Source organism: Halichoerus grypus, chromosome 13, assembly GCF_964656455.1.
Source record: "Halichoerus grypus chromosome 13, mHalGry1.hap1.1, whole genome shotgun sequence".
Classification (NCBI taxonomy): domain Eukaryota; kingdom Metazoa; phylum Chordata; class Mammalia; order Carnivora; family Phocidae; genus Halichoerus; species Halichoerus grypus.
Genome location: NC_135724.1, coordinates 64,987,795 through 65,009,866, shown reverse-complemented (window position 1 = coordinate 65,009,866; position 22,072 = coordinate 64,987,795). Strand labels below are relative to the sequence as shown.

Sequence of the window (22,072 nt, the reverse complement as noted above, 5' to 3'; positions counted from 1 at the left end):
AAACAAACAAAATATTCCCCCAGATAATGTGATTATCAGCTAGATTTGCAATAATTTGGACTCAGATTTTTCCTCTTTAAGACAGCTTTTCTACTTCGAAACAACTTGTGATTCTCTTGATACAGTTAATGACTGTGAAGAGAAACACTGATCATTGGGTAATCTGTTTATCTGCTCAGTTGGGGTGGGGCCACAGTTTCCCTAAAACACGGAAACCTACCACAATTTCAGCTCCTCGTTTACCTATCTATTTTATTTTTTTTTATTTTTATTTTTGGGGGGAGGGGCAAAGGGAGAGGGAGAGGGAGAATCTTAAGCCGATTCCATGCCCTGTGTGGAACCTGACACAGGGCTTGCTCTCACAACCCTGAGATCATGACCTGAGCTGAAATCAAGAGTCAGATGCTTAACTGACTGAGCCACCCAGGCACCCCATCTACTTATTTATTTATTAAGCTAAGCAGGAGGATAGCTGGTTATCACTGTTTGGGTAACACCAAAGGGCAGTGGTAAATTTTTCCTTTTTCTCAAATAATTCTTTAAGCTTTCGTACATCTTTTTCATGTGCTCTACAGAAGATCATTTGACTGAACATGACTCTGTGCCTTTGCATCAATAAAATCAATCACTGGAAACTTATAACCAAAGGGGATTAAAACAGAATGAGTGGTTGGACTGGAGATCTTAGCCTTTTTCTTATTTTTAAGGTATTGATTCTCTTAGTCAACATTTATAATGGTTTAAATAATTGACTGGGACACAAAAGACCCGATTTTGATTTTGGTTTATTGTATTGTACTCATGATGCTGTTTTATTTGTGTTGATTCATCTGTGGAGTTAGGAAATTAATTTACCTTCAAGGAGCAAACTTCATGGGAATGTGAACCTTTTAGGCTTGCAGACAACTGTTAATGAAACCTATGATTGAAAAAGTAGTTCATCAAGTTCCTTGTCTGTATTTGAAACTAAGCATTTAGAACATTAGTCTCTCATAATGAATTTTTGAGTCAGTAGATAGAGTTAAGGAAAAATATTAGTGGGGATGGTATTTTCAGATTTAATCAGGATAGAATAAAACAGCATGGTTTTTTAGTTTTTTATTTTCACCTTTTAATCTTGGTTATTTACCTTCAGTGCTTTGGTTTTCCAGTTTTCAAAATGGAAAGTATACTTTGTACAGTATGGAACCTTAATTAATGGTTACTAATCACGTACGTTAAGCAACTCAGATGAAAGTTACTTTAGTTCAAAGTACTATAGCAATAATATTTTAAATAAGTAGTTTGAGAACTTTCTGTGGAAATGACTAACAGAGGATCATTGACTTACATGTCATGATTATTTTGCGTTCTTTTGATGACATGGGACATGTTTCCCATTCTCAGGGATTCCTGATCTCACTTGTGGATTATTCTCAAATCCTTTTCTTTCATTACTTAGCTGGGAAACTCAGGGAAGTATTAGTACTTCAGCAGGCATTTATGGATTACCTGCCATGTGCAAAGCGTCGTGCTAGGCACAAGAGAGAGACCTAATGAAACAATCTTTATCCTTGAGGATAAATAGAAGAATCATCTGGAAATAAGAAAAGTGAAGCTTTTCCCCTCAGAAAAGTTTCCATTTTCCTTCCTCTATGTCTTTTCCAGATCTATCCTTTTTTAAAGAGATTTATTTATTTGAGAGAGAGAGATGGAGAGAGAGAGCAGGGGGAGGGGCAGAAGGAAAGGGAGAGAATCTTAAGCAGATGATGCCCCATTGAGCAAGGAGCCCATCACAAGGCTCTATCCCACAACCCTGAGATCATGACCTGAGCTGAAATCAGGAGTTGTATGCTCAACTGACTGAGCCACTCAAGCTCCCCTGCCCTTTTTTTAAGGTTTTTTTTGTTTTGTTTTGTTTTTTAATTTTTAAGTACTCTCTACACCCAACGGGGTGCTAAAACTTACAACCCCAAGATCAAAAGTCACATGCTCCACTGACTTGAGCCAGCCAGGTGCCCCTGGATCTATCATGATAACAATGATAATATCTTATATTTATATAGTACTCTCGCATAAACTGTATCAGCTGATGCTTACAATAGGACTTGGTCCCTTTGTTGTGCAGCATATGTGAGACTGTTAAAATTTTAAGTGTTCACCAGTATCTTCTACTCACTCCCAAATACCGCCTTTAACTGTAAAGAGAAGGATACATATATTTGTTAGGTTACAGAATGGTCTATCTAGAAGAACCGACACATGCTACAACCCAGAGGCATGAAACACTGTAAAGTTGTTAGAGCACGTCTGGAACACAGGATTGGGGGGGAGGTGGGGAATGAAGTTAGAGGGGCGCGTGGAGCCCAAGTCATAAGGGGCCTTGTGTGCACAGAGGAGTTTGTAGTTCTTCTGTGACTCACCATGTCTCAAATTTTAGTCTGCCTCAGAGTACATATAAAGTACACTGGCATGTTCCTATCAGTTTATCCAGATTTGACTAAATCCCCCATCATACAATGTGCTGTTTTTGAAGACAAAGATTCATTAATATATTTTTTACAGCTTTACTGAGATACAATTCACATAGCATATAATTTGTCCATTTAAAGCGGTTTTTAGTATCTTCACAGAGTTGTACAATCATCATCACAATCAATTTTAGAATATCTTCTTCACTCCAGAATGAATTCCTATACCCATTAGTAGTTGTTTCTCATTTTCCCCAATGCCCCTGGCAACCAGTAATCTACTTTCTGTCTCTCTAGATTTGTCAGTTCTGGACATTTCATATAAATAGAACTATATAGTATATTACTTATTGTGGCTGGCTTCTTTCACTTGGTATAATGCTTTCAAGGTTCATTCATGTTGTAGCATGTATCAGTGCTTCACTTCTTTTAATGGCTGAATAATATTCTTTTGTATGGCTATATCACGTTTTCTTTTTCCATTCATCAGTTGATGAACATTTGGGCCATCACTGTATTTTGTAATCTTGTTTTTAATAAAATTAGTTCTGTAAATTGCTTAGGAAATTACCACGTTATAAGGAAAAATAAATATGTTTATTCTGATTTTTAATTGAAGAAATAAAGACTTGATTTGTTTTCTAGACCTTCACTTCCTATTTAATATAAATGAAGCAGTCAAGTATATGCTATTGGAAAATAAGCATAAATAAGCCTTATTCTGCTATTAAAATCATGGTGCCTAGATTTTGATTTTATTAATATGAATATCATCATTACAGATTTCACTTGTATCACCTTGTTTTTTATTTTGTAATTGACAAATATTTGTAGCATCTCACATGCGTAGTTGTGGATTCACACTGTCCTCATTGCTTATTGTCCAGTTCTAATTAAAAATGAGGTTGTGCATGAAATGAAATTACAGCTCACAGTCCTTACACTAATTTGTAATAGATAGCTCTGTCACTTCCGCAGCAGTAACAGTCACTGTGGGCTGCCGTTTAGTCCGAGGGACTCAGCTGAGATCGTGTGCACACCCTGTCAAACCAGGTATAACTTTCTCTCTGACTGAAGAAAGCATTTCTACATGTGCCCAGGATTTATGGGAAAATTCCTTAATGTAGTGTACTCCGTTTTTGTTTTTATTTTTAAAGTAGTGAAGGGTTTTAGCAAGAGAGGGACATGATAAAATTTAGATTTTTAAATGGACCACCTTTCTTGATGGCTGGGAAACTGTTTCAAACCTTTTCTCTTTCTTCATCCCTCCAACACCCACTTCTCCCTCCTCACTCTCAGCTGCAACTGTGCTTTTCACTTAGGAAAGTAGAAGCAACCCGAAGAGAGCTTTCACATTCTCCCACTACACAGTCTACCTCCCTGCGTCTGTACCAAACACCCATTCAAGGGTATTACTTCAGAAATAAGCAGAAAGCGCTGTTTCTCTCCCGTACCACTGCCTCCATGTCCTCTTCTCGTGTCTCCACAGAGACTTACTCCATCAGAGCTGCTCTTGTCAAGGTCATCAGTCAGATAGGAAGAAAATTAGAGGAGTGTGGAATCAAGAGAAGATTAAAAAAGAAAAAAAGGACATGGTCAGCTCTGTCAAAAGCTGGTGACAGGTGGATTCAAAGCCTTGATGATTCAGGCAAACTCTACCCTGCGCTCAGGGCTCCGAACAGAGTGGTAGTGTGAAGTAGAGCTGTGGTTCCGGTGGAAAAGCAGATAAATTGGTCCCTTTATTTCTTTTTGGAAACCTTAGTAACCCCTGCAGATAAGAGAAATCAGGTCTTTCTGAGTGTTGCTGAGTCATAGCACTTCCTAAGACACTGAGCAACCCCAATCAGACTTTTTACTGTGGTGAAATACACATAGTGAAAAATTGTAACCATTTTAAGTGTACAGTTCAGTGGCACTATATTCACAGTGTTATGCAGCCATCACCACTGTTCCCAAAACTTTTTCCTCATCCCATATGAAACTCTGTACTCACTATCTCACGGCTCCCATTCCCCCTTTCCCAGCTCCCTGCTGACCTCTAATCTACTTTCTGTCTCTAGGACTTTACCTTTTGTGGATATTCCATGTAAGTGGAATCACAACATTTGTGTTTGTATGTCGGGTTTATTTAGCATGTTTTTAGGATTTACCCATGTTGCAGCATATATCAGAATTTCATTCCTTTTAAAGTCTAAACAGTATTTCATTGTATGTATAGCTCCAATCATTTTAGAATAAATTTTATTACTATTCTGAGTGTGTGTGAATAAAGTTTTCCCCCTCAGTGGTTTAAAATTCCTGTCTTGTCACTAGCTGTTCAGATTTGATTGTCCTTGTATTTTTGTATGTGTGTATGTGTGGTTTTTTTCCTCTCCTGAAAGCCCTTAGGGTCTGAGGTTCTTGTTTTTTAAGTTGGGAACCAGTTTCAAAATTGAATGTCCCAACAAAATAGGACAGTCAAGTTCCCATTATGATGTTTAGAGTTTTCAGAGACAGTTGTTGATATAATTTTTCTTTAATTCTGTTTAAGTGCAGTTTACTCAGAAACCTACTTACAGAAAATAAAGTCCACTTAACCTCTGTAATTGTTCAACTGTGACATTTCTATTAGCAAAATTTCATATATTTATAGCCTATGTATTTTCTTTTGATATTCCAATTCTGCAGTTTTCTTATTCTTACAGATGTCAGGATTAAAAAGGACTTTAGTTGGTTTTTCTTTAAGTTTACTCTTGAAGAGGCTTAGATCCATGGAGATTAAGTGACCAGCTCAGGGTCCCACATCCCATAATGAACAGATTCCATCTCATGACTACTGGTCCTATATTCTTTTCACGATGGAAATACTTTGTTCAGCTCTTTTTAAAAATCGACTTTGTGGTGTAACTTAAGTATAACAAAAGCAGATGTTTTAAATGTCCAGTTTAATGAGTTTTAACAAATGTGTACCCTCATATAACCACCACCCCAATCATTTCATTATCCCAGAAAGTTCCCTCTGTAGTCAATCCCCGCCCAGCCCCAACTTCATATAAATGTAATCATACAGAACGCACTTCTGTGTTCACTCTTTTGCTCAGCAGAATGTTTTTGAGATTCATTTGTGTTACTTTGAGAAGTAGTGTGCTCCTTTTTATTACTGGCCAGTACTTCACTGGGTAGGCACATTACAGTTTGTTCATCCATTCTTCTGTTGATTGACAGGTGGTTTTCAGATTTTGGCTGTTAACAGTAAAGGTACTATGGAGCATTTATGTATGAGGCTTTTCTTTTTTTTTTTTTTTTAAGATTTGTATTTATTTGAGAGGGAGGGAGGGGGAGAGAGAGAGCGTGAGCCGGGAGAGCAGCAGGCGGAGGGAGAAGCAGGCCTCCCACTGAGCAGGGAGCCCCATGCACAGCTGGAGCCCCATGCACGACTCGATCCCAGGACCCTGTGATCATGACCGGAGCTGGAGGCAGACACCCAACTGACTGAGCCACCCAGGCACTCCGTACAAGGCTTTTGTGGATGTAGATTTTCATTTCTCTTGGGTAAATAACTGGGAGTAGAATTGGTGGGTCATATTATAAAAGTATATTTAACTTTTATAAGAAACTGCCAAACTTTGTATCATTTCATATTCACACCAGCAAGTATGAGAGGTCTAGTTGTTCTATGTCCTTATTGTCCGTCTTTTAAATTTTAGCCATTTTAGAGGATGTAAAACGTTACCTGGTCATTTTGATGTGCATTTCTATCATGACTGTTCACATGCTTATAGACCCTTTGTGTATCTCCTTTTGTGAAGTCTATGTTCAAATCTTTTGCCCATTTTTTATTGGATTATTTTATTACTGAGTTCTAAAATTTAAAAAGTGTATTCTAAATTGAAGTCTTTTGTCAGATATATATACATATATATATTATAGATAATTTTGCCCATTGTGTGACTTATGACTTGGCCTTTCATTTTGTTATTTTTGTCTTTTGAAGAGCAAAGTTTTTAATTTTGGTGAAATCTAAGTTTTCAGTTTTTTCTCATGATTAGTGCTTTTTATGTCTTGTATAACAAATACTTACCTATTTCAAATTCATAGGTGAATATGTATGTAGAAAATACTTAAAATCTATGAAAAGCTACTAGTGTTATATAGATTTTTCCTGTGTTTTTTGCTAGAAGTGTAATAGATTTAACTTTCACATTTTGATATATGATGCATTTAAAAATAATTTTTTGTATGTTGCAGAGGTCTGGGTTTATTATTTTCCATGTAGACATCTAGTTGTTCCAGCACCATTTGTTGAAATGATATCTTTCCTCCATTGAACTACTTTGGCACTTTTGTTTAAAATCAATTGATTATATAGTGTAGGATTAATTATGGATTCTCTGTTCCATATGTCCATCTTTATGCCAGTACTACTCAGTCGTGATTACTGTGGCTTTATTGTAAGTCTTGAAATCAGGTAGTGTCAGTCATCTAACTTTGTTATTCTTTTCCAAAATTTGTGTTGGCTATCCCATACACATTTTTAAATCAGGTTTTTAGTTTCTCTAACAGTCCTATGAGAGTTCTGATTGGGATTGCATTGACTTTTAGGTCAATTTGGAGAGAACTGACATTCTAACAACATTTAGTCCTTCAATCCATGAACTTGGTGTATTTCTCCACTTATCCAGATCTTTAATTTCTTTCAGCAGTGTTTTGTAGTTTTCACTGTTGAGTTTTTCCAACTTTCGGTCAGTTGGTCTTTCAGGGAGTTTGTCTATTCATCTGAAGCTATAAATTTCTAAGCACTGTTTTAGTTGCATCCCAAGGATTTGGATATATATTTTCATTATCATGAAATATTTTTGAATTGAGCTTTCTTCTTTGACCTAAAGTTTATTTAGAAGTGTGCTATTTAATTTTTCATCTGCATTTGAAAAGAATGATTATTCTGCCATTTTTGGTGCAGTTGATAGTCATCTGTACTACGGTAAAAGTCAGGTAAACAGCAGGGAAATGTGACAAGGGTAGAAAGGATCAATTCTGAAGTGAATAGGAATACTTCATAGAGGAGGTAACACTGAGCTGGGATTTCAGGGATAGGTAGGATTTGTCAGAGAGAAATGCCATTGGCAGAGAGTGGCATGGATAAAGAAAGGTATGGTAATACGAAAACAATGGCAGTGATATGTGCAGTGTGGAGCTGTGAATGGAAAAGTTCACTGGGCTCAGAAGGTAAAAGACTTAGAATGGCATGTTAATGAATTTGTGACATATCCACATGAAAGTGCTTAGGAAATAATAGTGAATAAAGGAGTAACTCTCATACATGTTCAAATGGACCTTTCTGCCACTTAATAAAGGCAAAAAAAAAAAAGCATGTCTAAATTTTAGGGAAAGAGTGTTTTGTTTTGTTTGTTGTTTTGTTTTTGTTTTTGTTTTTGTTTTCTTGAGAAGTGACTAACCTCTGTTGGAGGTCTGATTTGCTGAACAAAGGTCACGGAATAATTATTCTGTCCCTGTCAGTAACTCTGGCCTCTTTTCATTATCTTCAACTTTACCCCCTCTACTTTCTTTTCATCACTATTTAAACATGCTTAAGGCTCTGTAGTCTTGAAAAGTAATTTAAAAAGTCCTACCTCTGCCCCCTTTCATCTCTAGCTGCTGTCACATTTTTCCCTTTGTCTTCATAAAAATTACTTTTTTTTAAAGTTTATTTATTTAAGTAATCTCTACACCCAATGTGGGGCTCGAACTCATGACCCTGAAAATAAGAGTCGCATGCTTCTCCAACTGAGCCAGTCAGGCGCCCTTGTCTTCATAAAAATTTCTGATCATGCTGTGTACACACAGCATTGTTTACTTACCCAGACTGCCCATGCTAAATTCACCAGTAACCTCTGCTTCACTAAATCCAGGGGATGTGTCCTAGACCTTCCCTTACCTCATCCATATTCAATACATATGACCATGTCTTCCTTCGTGAAATATTTTCTCTCTTTGACTTTTGTGATATCATAATCTTTTGATTCATCCTCTGTCCCTTCCCTAATACTAGTGCTCCTTTACAGTCTAGTTTCTTGATTTCTTATCCCCTGGCCAATCATTAAGTGTTTGATTCTTCTTCTCTTGTGTATTTTTCTCTCCTTCAGCTGTCTCATACACTCCTGACTTGGTGATCAATTATTTGCCAAGAAATCCCACTTTGTGGCCTCAGCTCATGGTTGTCTTCTGCAGTCCATATCGCAGTGGACTATCTGCTGCCTATCTAACAACTGTGATGCTGTTTCTCACAGGTATCTGAACTTACCATTTCTCTCTGAATCTCTTTTTCCTCCAGTTTTCCATATCAGTAAATAGTACCACTCTCTCTACTAGCCCCAGCTAGAAACTCAAGAATCTCTTTGATTCCTTTTCCCTACATTTAATGCATTGCCAAGTCCTCTTTCCTATCCATTCTACCTGTGAAAAGGCTTTTCAGATCCTCACCGTTTTCTGTCTGCACACTGTTAGCACTCCAGCCCAAGAAGCCATCATCCCTGAGTTGGACTCTACTGCAGTTGCCTCCTAACTAATCTTCCCACATCTGCTCTGGCCCATTTCTCATCCATTCTCCAACACCGTATTTTAAAGCTACACTATCTTTCTCTTTTTAAATTAATAGAATATTTCTTTTAGAGCAGTTTCACGTTTACAGAAAAATTGGTTGAAAAGTACAGAGTTCCTACATCCCCCTCTCCTCCTCCAGTTTCTCCAGTTATTTACATCTCACATTAGTGTGGTACATTGTTATAATTGATGAACCAATACTGATACGTCTTTATTATTATTATTAACTAAATTCCATAGTTTACATTAGGGTTCACTCTTTGTGTTACACATTCTATGGGTTTTGACAAATGTATATGACATGTGCTCACATTACTGTATCATAGTTTCACGCTTTAAGAATCCTCTGTGCTTCACCTTTTCATCTCCTCCCGGGCTCCCCAGATCTCTTGCAACATTTTTACTTTCTCCATAGTTTTGCCTTTCCCAGAAAATCATAGAGTTATATAGTCCTTAGCTTTTTCAGGTTGGCTTCTTTTACTTAGCAATACTTTTAAGGTTCCTGCATGTCTTTTCGTAATTTGATAGCTCATTTCTTTTTATTTCTGGGTATTAAAGAGGGCACGTTCTGCATGGAGCACTGGGTGTTATGCACAAACAATGAATCATGGAACACTACATCAAAAACTAATGATGTAATGTATGGGGATTAACATAACAATAAAAAATAATTTTAAAAAAAGAACATCTTGGTTGTTTCCAAATTTTGGCAATTATGGTTAAGTCACTGTAAACATCTGTGTGCAGGTTTTGTGTAGACATAAGTTTTCAACTTATTGGATAAATACCAAGGAGCACAATTGCTAGATTTTATGGTGAGAATATACTCAGTTGTGTGAGAAACTGCCAAAATGTCTTCCATAGTGGCTGAATCATTTTGCAGTCTCACCAAACAGTAAAAGTTCCTGTTGCTCCACATCCTCACCAGCATTTGATGATGTCAGTGTTTTGGATTTTAATGATTCTAATAGGTGAGTAGTGGGATTGTTTTAACTTGCAATTCCCTAATGACTTACAATGTTGAGCATCTTTTCATATGTTATTTGCTGTCCATATATCTTCTTCAATTAGGTGTCTGTTCCAGTCATTTGCTCCTTGTATAATTGGGTTCATTTTTGTATTGAATTTTAAGAGCTCTGTATATTTTGGATACCAGTCCTTTATCAGAAATGTGTTTAGCAAACATTTTCTCCCAGCTTGGGGCTTGTGTCATTCTCTGGACAATGCCTTTCATGGAGCAGAACTTTTTAATTTTAATGAAGTTCATTTTATCAATTTTTTTCTTTCATGGATTGTGCTTTTGGCATTGTATCTAAAAAATTGCCAAGCCCAAGATCACCTAGTTTTTCTCCTATGTTATCTTTTAGTTTTATAATTTTGCATTTAACTTTCAGGTTTATGATCCCTTTTGAGTTAATTTTTGGGAAAGTTGTAAGGTCTGTGTCTACATTTATATTTTTGCGTGTGGATGCCCTGCAGTTCCAGCGCCATTTGAAGAAAAGACGGTCCTTTCTCCATTGAATTGCCTTTGCTCCTTTGTCAAAGTTTAGTTGACTATATTTTTGTGAGTCTATTTCTAGGCTTTATTCTGTTTCATTGATCTGTTTGTATTCTTTTGCCAGTACCACATTGTCTTGATTACTGTGGCATGATATCTTTTAAAAATAAAATATAATCAGATCATCCCACTCTCCAGATCACTTCAGTGGCCTGCCTTTGCTTTTACGTGATGAAGATTCAGGTCCTTCAGATAGCTCATACTAGGCCCTGTGTTCTGTGTGAAGCCTCCCTCCCCACCTCTTAGACTCTTCCTAGCTCTTCCTTTGTCATTAGGATTTTCTTCCCCAGTCATTCCTTGTTATTCTTGACCTGCAGGCCTTTATACTCACTGTTTCCTCTCTAGAATTCTACTCTAACTCCCTCTTCTCCTGGTTAGCTATTCTTGCCTTTCACGTTACCATTTAAAACTTAGTGCATTAACAAGGGCTTCCCGAATCTTCAAGCTAGCTTAGGGCTCCCTATTATACATTCTCATAACACCCTCTCTTCTTTATTATAATGTTAAGCACAACTGTATGACTTATTTATTATGTTTTGTCTAAAACAGAATCTCTGTGAAGGCCAGAGACCTCACAGAGGTGTTTTTTCATTATTCCATTTCTATTGCTGTATACACTGCTCTTGGTAAATACCTGTCAACTGAATTAATGAGTGAGGGGAAGGGAACTGTGTACGCTGGACATTAGCTAGATTCACTAATGGAAAAATATGCTTTCTTTGGATAGCTTTTACTAGATGTGAGGCTGCCACAGTTAGTATTTAGAGATTGCAGCAGGAAATTTTATTAAATCTTTTATGTTTTTGTGAGAAAGGTAGAGAAGTGTCAGATCAGTAAAGGTTGCATTGTAATCAATGTCAGCCTGAGAAAATTGTCTCTGGTGTTCTGAGGGCTTCTTAGTTGCAACTACCCTATTTAACATTTAAATCAATTTTATGAAGACTTAGAAGGCATACCCACATTGGCAGATTTTATAAGTTTAGAAATGATAGTAAATGAATTAGCTGGTAGACTCTAGATTTTAAATGATGTTCCTAAGCTAAAAAAAATTGATCAAAATACAAAGATAAAATAGATTTGAGATAAATGTAAAACTCTTTTACCAGGGTTACATAACCTCTTTACAAACACTAGCTACAGTTATGTTTCACTTATTTTATTAAGATAGAAAGATAGCTAACTATTATGTGGTGTGTATTACTTGTCACTATGGTTGAATGTAAACCTAAAATGTCAGCAATTTAATGATTTAACAGAAATCTGAATATAAAACTGGGTGTATTTATAGAAGTATGTGATGTAGAACAAGGAAGATGCCCATTTTTTGTGTTCTTTGATGATTTTACTACATGTGGAATAGGATTTAATACTGGATGCCACATTTTGGACAAATGTTGGCAGACTAGGAGATGCTTGGATGTGCAGCTTGGTTACAGTAGAATTCTGGTTATGGAATCTCCTAAGTAGCAAAGCCAGGTTGGAGTCCTGGCTTTGTTACTTGTTAACTGATACTAAACAATTTATTGACTCTCTTAAGTTTTCTCATCTTTAAAATGGAGAAAATGTCTACCTCACAGGTTTGTGATAAAGGAAAACATGTTCCTAATAAAATGTTATACAAATATAAGGAAATCTCATTCATCTGATTGGCAAAGGGACCTGAAGAGTGGAAGAAACTGTTTTTAATTTTTAGGCTGGAGAAGAGGGGCTTTTGGCAATGAGGCATGATAGTGAAGGCAGTAGCAGCTGCTGTTTGAAGCACCTTGCTTGACAACCTTGATATAGATTGTATCCATTTAATCAGACTTGGCATTAAAGACTTTTGTGCTACTATATAACTTACATGCGTTTAGCAAAGATTTTAAATACTCTGTAAAGCAAAGTGCTAGGCACCATAGCAAATGCCAGGAAGAATCATACTTGATCCCTGTCCTAAAGAAGTTTTCATTCTAGTAAAAGAGACAAATATGGACTCAAATATTTTTAGGAAGTACAAATCAACATGAAGAGGGGCCAGATGAAGTGAGTTAGCATAGTAAGGGGAAGACTGCATGTGGGCTCAGTGGGCTTACATCAACCTTGAGTGCTTTACATGAAACACTCGTGTTGGTCGGTGTGCTGTTGTTCTGTAGTGAGGCTGCCCTCAGTGATGGCATGGCTGGGTCTAGAGGCCAGAGAACACTCAGTTCCATTCATGTGTCTCTTTACCCCAGAGCTGTAGGGCTTTATAGCCAGCCGTCACTACTGAGAGGTAATTAGTCATGATGATGTAGCAGCCTTAAATTTTGGAATGCGTGGTTTTATTCAATGCCTTCTTTTCTCCACCCTTTATCAGTTGGTTAGGCTTAAAAACCACAACTTTCTAGTGCGCTTCGCTTGTTCCATTTAACTTTAAGGTTTTATGCTGTAATTCCTGTAAGCTTTATTGAATGTTAGAGTCTCTGGAAGTGTCTGGGCTGGGGTGGGGGGGAGTGGTGCCAATGTGACAGGACATGAACGATGATTTTCCAGCTGCCTGGAGACTGGTAATTCAGATGAATATTTTAGATCTGACACTGCTGTTTCCCATGGGTTTTCTTAACATTTCCAGAGGTTTTAGCAAGTGAGTTTCTAAAATGAGTATAAGTAAGTATATATCTAGGCAAGCTGGTATGTCTAGGTACAGTTATGCTTTGATTATTGCTCTGGTGGTCACCCCTATTCCATAGCTCAAGACTATCTGAAGAACTGGGTATATGTTTTAGCAAAAGATTAGAATTTTCTTTCTCCAGTCCATGGAGGTAGTGAGTCACCTGGTGTACATGTCAGTCTAATAATGCCCAGCCTTATTATGCTGTATTCCCAAGAGGTTTGATTAAATATGGAACTACTTTATGGTTCAGATTTAAATCAGGAAAGGTGAATAGATTTAGGATGTTTAAACCAGGTTAGACTTAGTTTATCCTTGAGCTAAGAGAAGACCCTCTAGAAACTTTCAGAGGCTATACAGGGCTGGATCACCACTATAGTGGTCTGTTGGAATGAGAAAGATTGAAGTGACAGATATATTTGCCTATGTCCATAAATTCCATATCCAACTTTAAACCATACAAGTCTGAGTGGAAAGAATTTATATTTTGGTTCATTCATTCATTAACTGTTAAGTCTTTGCTATTTATAAAATAATGTAGAGACAAAGATGAATTATAGAGGGTTTTGCCTTCAAGGAGCTTAATCTTTTTGCGGAATTAAGATATGTACATAATTAACTATAATCCAAGTTAAAAAGTGAAGTGACCACATAAAAAGGTACAAGTTAATGTCATGGTGATTTTGAAGGGAAAAAATGATTGTTTTCCTCAAGGAAGAATAGTGGGTAGAGACTGTAATGTGATGTAACAGCTGACAGCTGTTAATCAGGGTCAGCAAGTCATTATGGAAGAGATTCCTTTGAGCAGGGAGATGGAAAAATGAATAGGATTTGGACATAGAAAAGTAGAGGAGAAAGTCCATGTAGAAAGTAGGAACAATACTGAATAATGTCAGAGAGACAAAGTAAAGAGCAAATAAAGGAAAGAGTAAGGAATCAGTACAGTTGAACGACAGTGTGCATGAGTGATAATAAAAGAAAACTAGGTTGAAAAGGTAAATTATAGTAAGATGAGAAAAAAGATCAGAACGTTAGAATGTATTTTTGTCATTTAAGACCTACTCTCCCGCTCTGGGAATGTCTGTCTAGACACACCTTTTACCATAAAACTGTGAGAAACAAATTTATGAGGGGCCCTGGCATCCTTGGAGAGCTCTGTGATCATTCTTCATATGTTAGACTTTACAGAAGGGGCACTGCAGTCACTGAATTGAGGAACCTAAATGCTGATCCTGGAGTGCAGAGGCCAAGTGGCGGTACTCAGTGACCACAAGCAGGGTTGATCTGGTTATCATAATGAATTATAGAGTCAAAGCAGCAATCAGAATAGTCTGATGCCCAGAAACCTATGGCATTGGCTACTTGATCATGGTGTTCCTAGAAGTAAAATAGATAGGAAGCCCACTGATTTCTTACTTGACCTGTATAAGCAGAAAAAGTTCTAGGTTAAGTGAACAAGAGTCTAACTTGAATCATAAAAACACAGTCATGACACCCCTCAGTCAATTCCCAGGCTTGAGTCATTTGCAGACCCAGAACCTGTTGTATGAAGGAGAGGCCATGTGTCCTGCTGAGGAAGGACCCCTCTACACTGCCAAAAATTTGCATTGTTAATTTTTCTTCCAGCCATCCCCGAAGGGGATGCACTGCCCTGGGGAAAGGAATTAATCAGATTATTTGGGAACTACTGGATATTGGCTCTGAACTGATACTGATTCTAGTAGACCCAAAACGTCATTGTGGTCTACCAGCTTACGGAGGTCAGATGATCTATGGGGTTGTAGTTCAGGTCCATTTCACAGAGAGGCCAGTGCATTTGTGAACCCATCCTGAATCTAGTTATTCTCCAATTCTGGAATGCATCATCGGAACAGACATACTCAGCAGTTGGCAGAATCCCCAAATTCATTCCCTGACCAATGAGGTAAAGCTGTTTTGGTGGGGAACACCAAGTAGAAGCTACTAGAACTGCCTCTACCTAGGACAGTAGTACACCAAAATCAATAGCACATTTTGGGGGGGGCGTGTTCCAGAGACTAGTGCCACCATCAAGGACTTGAAAGATGCAGGAGTGGTGATTCCCACATTTGTAATCAGCCTGCCTATTTGGCCTGTGCAGAGGACAAATGGATCATGGAGAATGACACTGTGTTATCGTAAGCTTAACCAGATGGTGGCTTCAGTTCCAGCTGCTATACCAGATGTGGCTTCATTGCTTGAGTAAATTAACACATCCCCGGTACCTAGTACGCAGCTGTTATCTGTCCAATGCTTTTTCTTTGTCAATAAGACCACCAGAAGCAGTTTGCTTTCATCTGGCAAGGCCAGCAGTACACCTTCACTGTCCTACCTCAGGGGAGTATCAGCTTTCCAGACCTCTGTCATAATTTAGTTCACAGGGATCTTGATTGCCTTTCTCTTCTCTAAGATACCATACTTGTCCATTACATTGATGACATTATGCTGGTTGGACCTAGTGAGTGAGAAGTAGCAACTACTCTAAATTTATTGGTAAGACATTTGTGTGTTAGAAGGTAGGAAATAAATCTGATAAAAATTCAGGGGACTTTCACCTCAGTGAAATTTCTAGGGGTCCAGTGGTGTGGTTCATATGGAGATATCCTTTCTAAGGTGAAGGATAAGTTGTTGCATCAGTCCCCACCCCCGACCCCACAACCAAAAAAGAGGCACAATGACTAGTAGCTTCTTTATATTTTGGAGGCAACATATTCCTGCAAATATATTGTATTACTCTGGCCCATACCGAATGACCCAGAAAGTTGCTAGTTTTGAGGAAGACCCAGAACAAGAGAAGGCTCTGCAACAAGTCCAAGTTGCTGTGCAAGCTGCTCTGTCTCGTGGGCCATGTGATCCAGCAAATCCAATGGTGCTTAAATTGGCAGTGGATAGAGATACTGTTTGGAGCTTTTGGCAGGCACCAATAGGCAAATCACAGTGCAGGCCCTTAGGATTTTGGAGCAAAGCCCTGCCATCCTTTGTGGATAATTATTCTCCTTTTGAGAAGTAGCTCCTGGCCTGCTACTGGGCCATAGTACAGACTGAACACCATGTGACTTGAGTTGCCCTTCATGAACTGGGTATTATCTGACCCTTCAAGCCATGAAGTTGGGTGAGTATAGCAGCACTGCGTCATCATTTGGAATGGTATATATGAGATTGGATGCAAGTAGGCCCTGAAAGTACTGCCCAAATGCACTTCTGCTATACTCCCTTTTCTTTCCTAGTCTATACCTATTTTCCTTGTGGGGAGTTCTACAATCAGTTGACAGAAGAAGAGAAGACTTGGGCCTGGTTTACAGATGGTTCTGCATAAGATGCAGGTGTCACCTGAAAGTGGAGAGCTGCAAGGTGTAGCCCCTTTCAGGGATGTCCCTGAAGGAGAGTGCTGAAGGGAAATCCTCCCAGTGGGCAAAACTTTGAAAAGTACACCTGGTTGTGCACTTTGCTTGGAGGGAATATGATTGGCATATTGGTGACAAGGAAATCTGGGGAAGAGATATGTGGATAGACTTCTCTGGGCAAAAAAAAAAAAAGTGAAGCTATTTGTGTCTAATGTGAATGCTCACCAAAGAGTGACCTCAGTAGAGAAGGATTTTAATATTCAAGTGGATGACATGACAAGTTCTGTGGACACCAGTCAGCCTCCTTTCCCAGCTACCCTGTCATCACACAGTGGGCTTGTGAACATGGCTACAATGGCAGGGATGGAGATTTTGCAGGGGCTTATCAACATAGATTTCCATTCACCAAGGTTGACCTAGCTTTAGCCACTGCTGAGGGCCTAACCTGCCATCAAGCAGAGACTAACACTAAGTCCTCAATATGGCACTGTTTCCCTGGCTGATCAGCCAGTTACCTGGTGGCAGGTTGATTACATTGCACTGCTTCCATCATGGAAGGGGCAGCATTTTGTTCTTACTGGAAGAGTTACTTTTGATATGGATTTGCCTTCCCCTCATGCAGTGCTTCTGCCAAAACTACCATCCATGGATTTACAGAATGCCTTATTCACCATCATGGTATTCCACACAGCATTACTTCTGATCAAGGAACTCTATAGGAAATAAAGTGTAGCACTGGGCCAGTGCCCATGGAATTCACTAGTCTTACTATGTTTCCCACTATCCTGAAGCAGCAGACCTGATAGGATAGTAGAACGGACTTTAAGGAGGCTAAAGAGATGTGTATGAGTGCCGAATTCACAAGGGGTAAACTTGTGATGGTTAATTTTATGTGTCATCTTTTGTTAATTTTTGAGTGTAGTTGACACACAATGTTACATTAGTTTCAGGTGTACAGCATAGTGATTCCGCAAGTATATACATTATGCTATGCTCACCACAACACTATTACAATATCATTGACTATATTCCTTATACTGTGCCTTTTTTAAAAAAGATGTTATTTATTTATTTCAGAGAGAGCATGAGTTGGGGGGGCAGAGGGAGAGAGAGAAACAGATTCCCCACTGAGCAGGGAGCCTGACACAGGGCTCGATCCCAGGACCCTGGGATCATGACCTGAGTGGAAGGCAAACGCTTCACCTACTGAGCCATCCAGGCACCCCTATGGTGTGCCTTTTATGTGACTTATTCATTCTATAACTGGAAACCTTTATCTCCCATTCACCTTCACCCATTGTACCCATCCCCCAGCCCCCCTCTCCTCTGGCAACCACCAATTTGTTCTCTGTATTTATTTATTTGTTTTGTTTTTTAGATTGCACATATATGTGCACTCATATAGTATTTGTCTTTCCCAGTCTGATTTATTTCACTTAGCTTAATACCCTCTAGGTCCATCCATGTTGTTGCAATGGCAAGATCTCATCCTTTTTTATGACTGCGTAATATTCGTGTGTGTGTGTGTGTCACATCTTCCTTATCTATTTGTCTATCAGTGGACTTATGTTGCTTCCACATCTTGGCTATTGTACATAACTGCAATAAACATAGGAGTACATATATCCTTTTGAATTAGTGTTTTTGTTTTCTTTGGGTCAGTATGCAATAGTGGAATAACTGGATTGTATGGTAATTCTATTTTTAATTTTCTGATGAAACTCCATACACTTTTCCACAGTGGGTGTACCAATTTACATTCTACGAACAGTGCATGAGGGCTCCTTTTTCTCTGTATCCTTGCCAACACTTTTGATTTCTTGTCTTTTTTATTTTAGACATTCTGACAGTTGTGAGGTGATATCTCATTGTGGGTTTGATTTGCATTTCCCTGATGATTAGTGATATTGAACATTTTTTTCATGTATCTGTTGGCCATCTGTATGTCTTTGGAAAATGTCTATTCAGGTTCTTTGCCTGTTTTTTGATGTGGAGTTGTAGAAGTTCTTTATATATTTTGGATATTAACCCTTTACCGGATATCCCATTTGCAAATATCTAATATCTAAAGTAGGTTGTCTTTTTGCTTTGTTGATTATTTCCTTCACAATGCAAAAGCTTTTTATTTTGATGTGGTCCTGATTATTTTTTCTTTTGTTTCCTTTCAACTTTGAAAATAGGGATTACAGTTCCAAGTCAGACTATACAAATCAATGAAAATATTCTGTATTTTCAGTGAGAAATAGTAAAAAACCAGTACTGTTTAAAAATCAGAAGTTGAATTTTTAAGTCTTATATTCGTTTTGAAACTTGTGTTGAGAAAATATTATTTCACTTGATATGGTAGATTTCAGATTTTGTGGAGATTTTTTGAGTGATCGCCCTGAATGCTTTTAAGGACTGTAGCGTATGTGATGACAATAACTCTATTGTGTTTAACTTGTCTTTAAAACTTCTGACTTTTCCTTTTCTTTGATACCACCTAGACAACTTTTTAAAAAAGACAGCATTGATAATGGCTACAAGTGGGATAAAGAAAAGGATAGATCTGTTTGTTTGTTTGTTTGGGGGGGGAGGTAGCTGAATAAGCATTGGAAAAAAGAGACCTAGGGGCAGGAAAGAGAGGGAGAGAACATTTCCTCTCTACCTATTGTAAGTCAGATACTATGCTAGGTACTTCCATTCATGTGAATGCCATTTCGTCTTAAAATCTCATGAGATATAGATAATCATTGACACTCATTTTACAGATAAGAAAAATCATGACTAAAATAAATAATTTGCCCTGAGTCAAATGGTTAGTGGTAAAAGTCAGGATTTAATCCTAAATGATTAATGGTAAAGTCAGCATTTATTATTTCTTTAAAAGATTTTATTTATCTATTTATTAGAGAGAGAGATAGCCAGGGGGGTGGCAAGAGAGCAAAGGCTGGGGGGCAGGGAGGGGCAAAGGAAGAGGGAGCAGGCTCCCGGGGATCCCGACCTGAGCTGAAGGCAGACACTTAACTGACTGAGCCACGCAGGCACCCCAAAAGTCAGCATTTAATCCTAAATCTTTGGCTTCGTTGCCTGTGTTCTTCCCCACAAAATAGCTAAGGTGAAATGAGCCATTAACATTGCAAAATAAAACAGAAGGGCTGTTTATATGTGATTTTTCTGAGCAGAAAAGAAAGGCTATGTTGAGGAATAAAATAGAATTCCCTATATTGGCAAAAGTCTGGAGCATTTGTGAGGGTGATATTAGACAGTGATATATACCTGGTGTTCCTAAATCAGGTTCATATTTCACGAGGTACTATTGGTGGAGTTGTGGGGGTAGGGAGGATTATCTGTGCACCACATTGAAATCAGAGTTTGAAAAAGTCTTTCATTTGTTTGCATCACATGAGAGATGTTTCCAATAATTAAATGGAACTCAGTGAGCAGTGTGTATCTATATATAAGTAGATTTTGTTGTTGTTGTTGGTTAAGCTTAAGTTAGCTGCTACTAGTAACTGAGTTTTCAGTCTCTCAGATCCCTGGTATTTCTTTGAAATCGACTTTGATAAACACCGGTGTAAGAGTTCTTTGATAGCTCTATCTGATCTCAGAAATATCTTTTGGAAATTTGGAAAATTAACCTGGTTAGTATTTTATATGAATGGATAATACAGATTTTAGTATATAGTATAAATCTAAGAAAACAAAAAGAGTTCATGTATTGTTATATACTGGATTGAAGAAATCACACAAAAATTTCCACCTGGGATTTTTTTTTTTTTTTTTAATGCAAAGGTGAGACTTTTAAATATCTCCTCAAATCTAATTTGTCACCTGTTTCTGAAATGGAATAGATTAAACCTAGCTTAAGTGTCATACTAAATATTTTATGCCTTACATTTAGTTCTGTAAAGCTGTTTAGTCATCTCCATTAATCACTTTCTTTAATGTCCCTAGGTTATTGAATCTCTGGGAATTGTTATTTATAAAGCACTGGACTATGGTCTGAAGGAGAATGAAGAAAGGGAGTTAAGCCCCCCCTTGGAGCAGCTCATTGATCACATGGCCAATACGGTGGAAGCTGATGGCAGCAACGATGAAGGCTATGAGGCTGCAGATGAAGGCCTGGAAGATGAAGAAGATGAAAAGAGAAAAGTCTCAGCCATCCAGTCATATAGAGATGTCATGAAGGTAAAGAGGCAATTGACATAGTACTTGTTTTTTTGTTTTTTGGTGTTTTTTTAAGATTTTATTTATTTATTTTGACAGAGAGAGAGAGACACGGTGAGAGAGGGAACACAAGCAGAGGGAGTGGGAGAGGAAGAAGCAGGCTTCCTGCTGAGCAGGGAGCCCGATGTGGGGCTCAATCCCAGGACTCTGGGATCATGACCTGAGCTGAAGGCAGATGCTTAATCGACTGAGCCACCCAGGCACCCCAGTACTTGTTTTTTTTAAGAGTTGTTATTTTACTTTAGACTTTTTTTTTAATTTTTAATTTTATTTTATTATGTTATGTTAATCAGCATACATTACATCATTAGTTTTTGATGTAGTGTTCACTTTAGACTTTTAACTGTAGAGAACAAACTGGTGGTTACCGGAGGGAAGGGGGGTGGGGGGGTGAAAATAGGTGATGGAATTGAGGAGTGCAGGTGTTGTGATGAGCACCAGGTGTTGTATGGAAGAGTTGAATCACTAAATTGTACACCTGAAACTAATAATACACTGTATGTTAACTAAGTGGAATTTAAATAAAAACTTTTAAAAAAAGCATATGGGAAAAAGTAAGTTACAAACTGAAAAAAAAAGCAAATGGGAATTCAGCATTTGATAATAGTTCATAGATAGATCTTCAGCTATTAGTGAAAGGAATAAGGAACTAAAATATTCCTGGTTTTGTGATTTGTTCATAACCTCAACATAGCCATTTGTGATTGAATTATAACTCTCAAAAAACCACTTTTAGATATCATATACTCCTTAATATTACATATTCTACACCAGCTTAACTGAGCATGATGTCTTCAGTTGACTTCTGCATTTTCCTTTTTATGGAGTAAATAACAACTATGATCCACTAATTTATATGAAGATTCTGCATCTGAAATATCACAGCTGATTGTCTTAGCTTGTTTTCTTGACCTACTTAGTGAAATTTATATGTAATAAAACAAGTTTTATAGCTTGAATTGAAATTTTCTCCTTAAACTTTCTGTGTACTTGAAGGACATAATGCTAAATGCACAGAGATTAAAATTAAGATTTGTCACCTTAGTCTTAAAAGAGCATTCTATTTAGAGTTATTTACATATGGTGTTTACTAGATTTTGTAAGCAGTATTGGTTGTATATCACTTATTTTCCAACTTTTTAAAAAGCATCCCAGAGACAGGAATAGAGAGGAACCTTGAAGACAGTATTTTCAGGTGTACTACAGCATACCCTGCATCTTGTCCCTTCTTAGATAATAAATTTCCTGAGAACTCTAGAACAGGACTCTACAGTTATGATGCTTA

The 22,072-nt window shown here is 37.7% G+C and overlaps 1 protein-coding gene across 3 annotated transcripts in view; it reads left to right on the top strand.

Moving 5' to 3' along the window:
* Nucleotides 1–22,072, top strand: part of SPIRE1 (spire type actin nucleation factor 1) — a 208,903-nt gene that overhangs the window by 64,023 nt on the left and 122,808 nt on the right. For all 3 annotated transcript variants that reach the window (XM_036121718.2, XM_036121720.2, XM_036121721.2), the window contains exon 3: nt 20,515–20,748. In XM_036121718.2, coding sequence (XP_035977611.1) covers nt 20,515–20,748 — 234 coding nt within the window. The remainder of the gene's footprint in view (nt 1–20,514; nt 20,749–22,072) is intronic.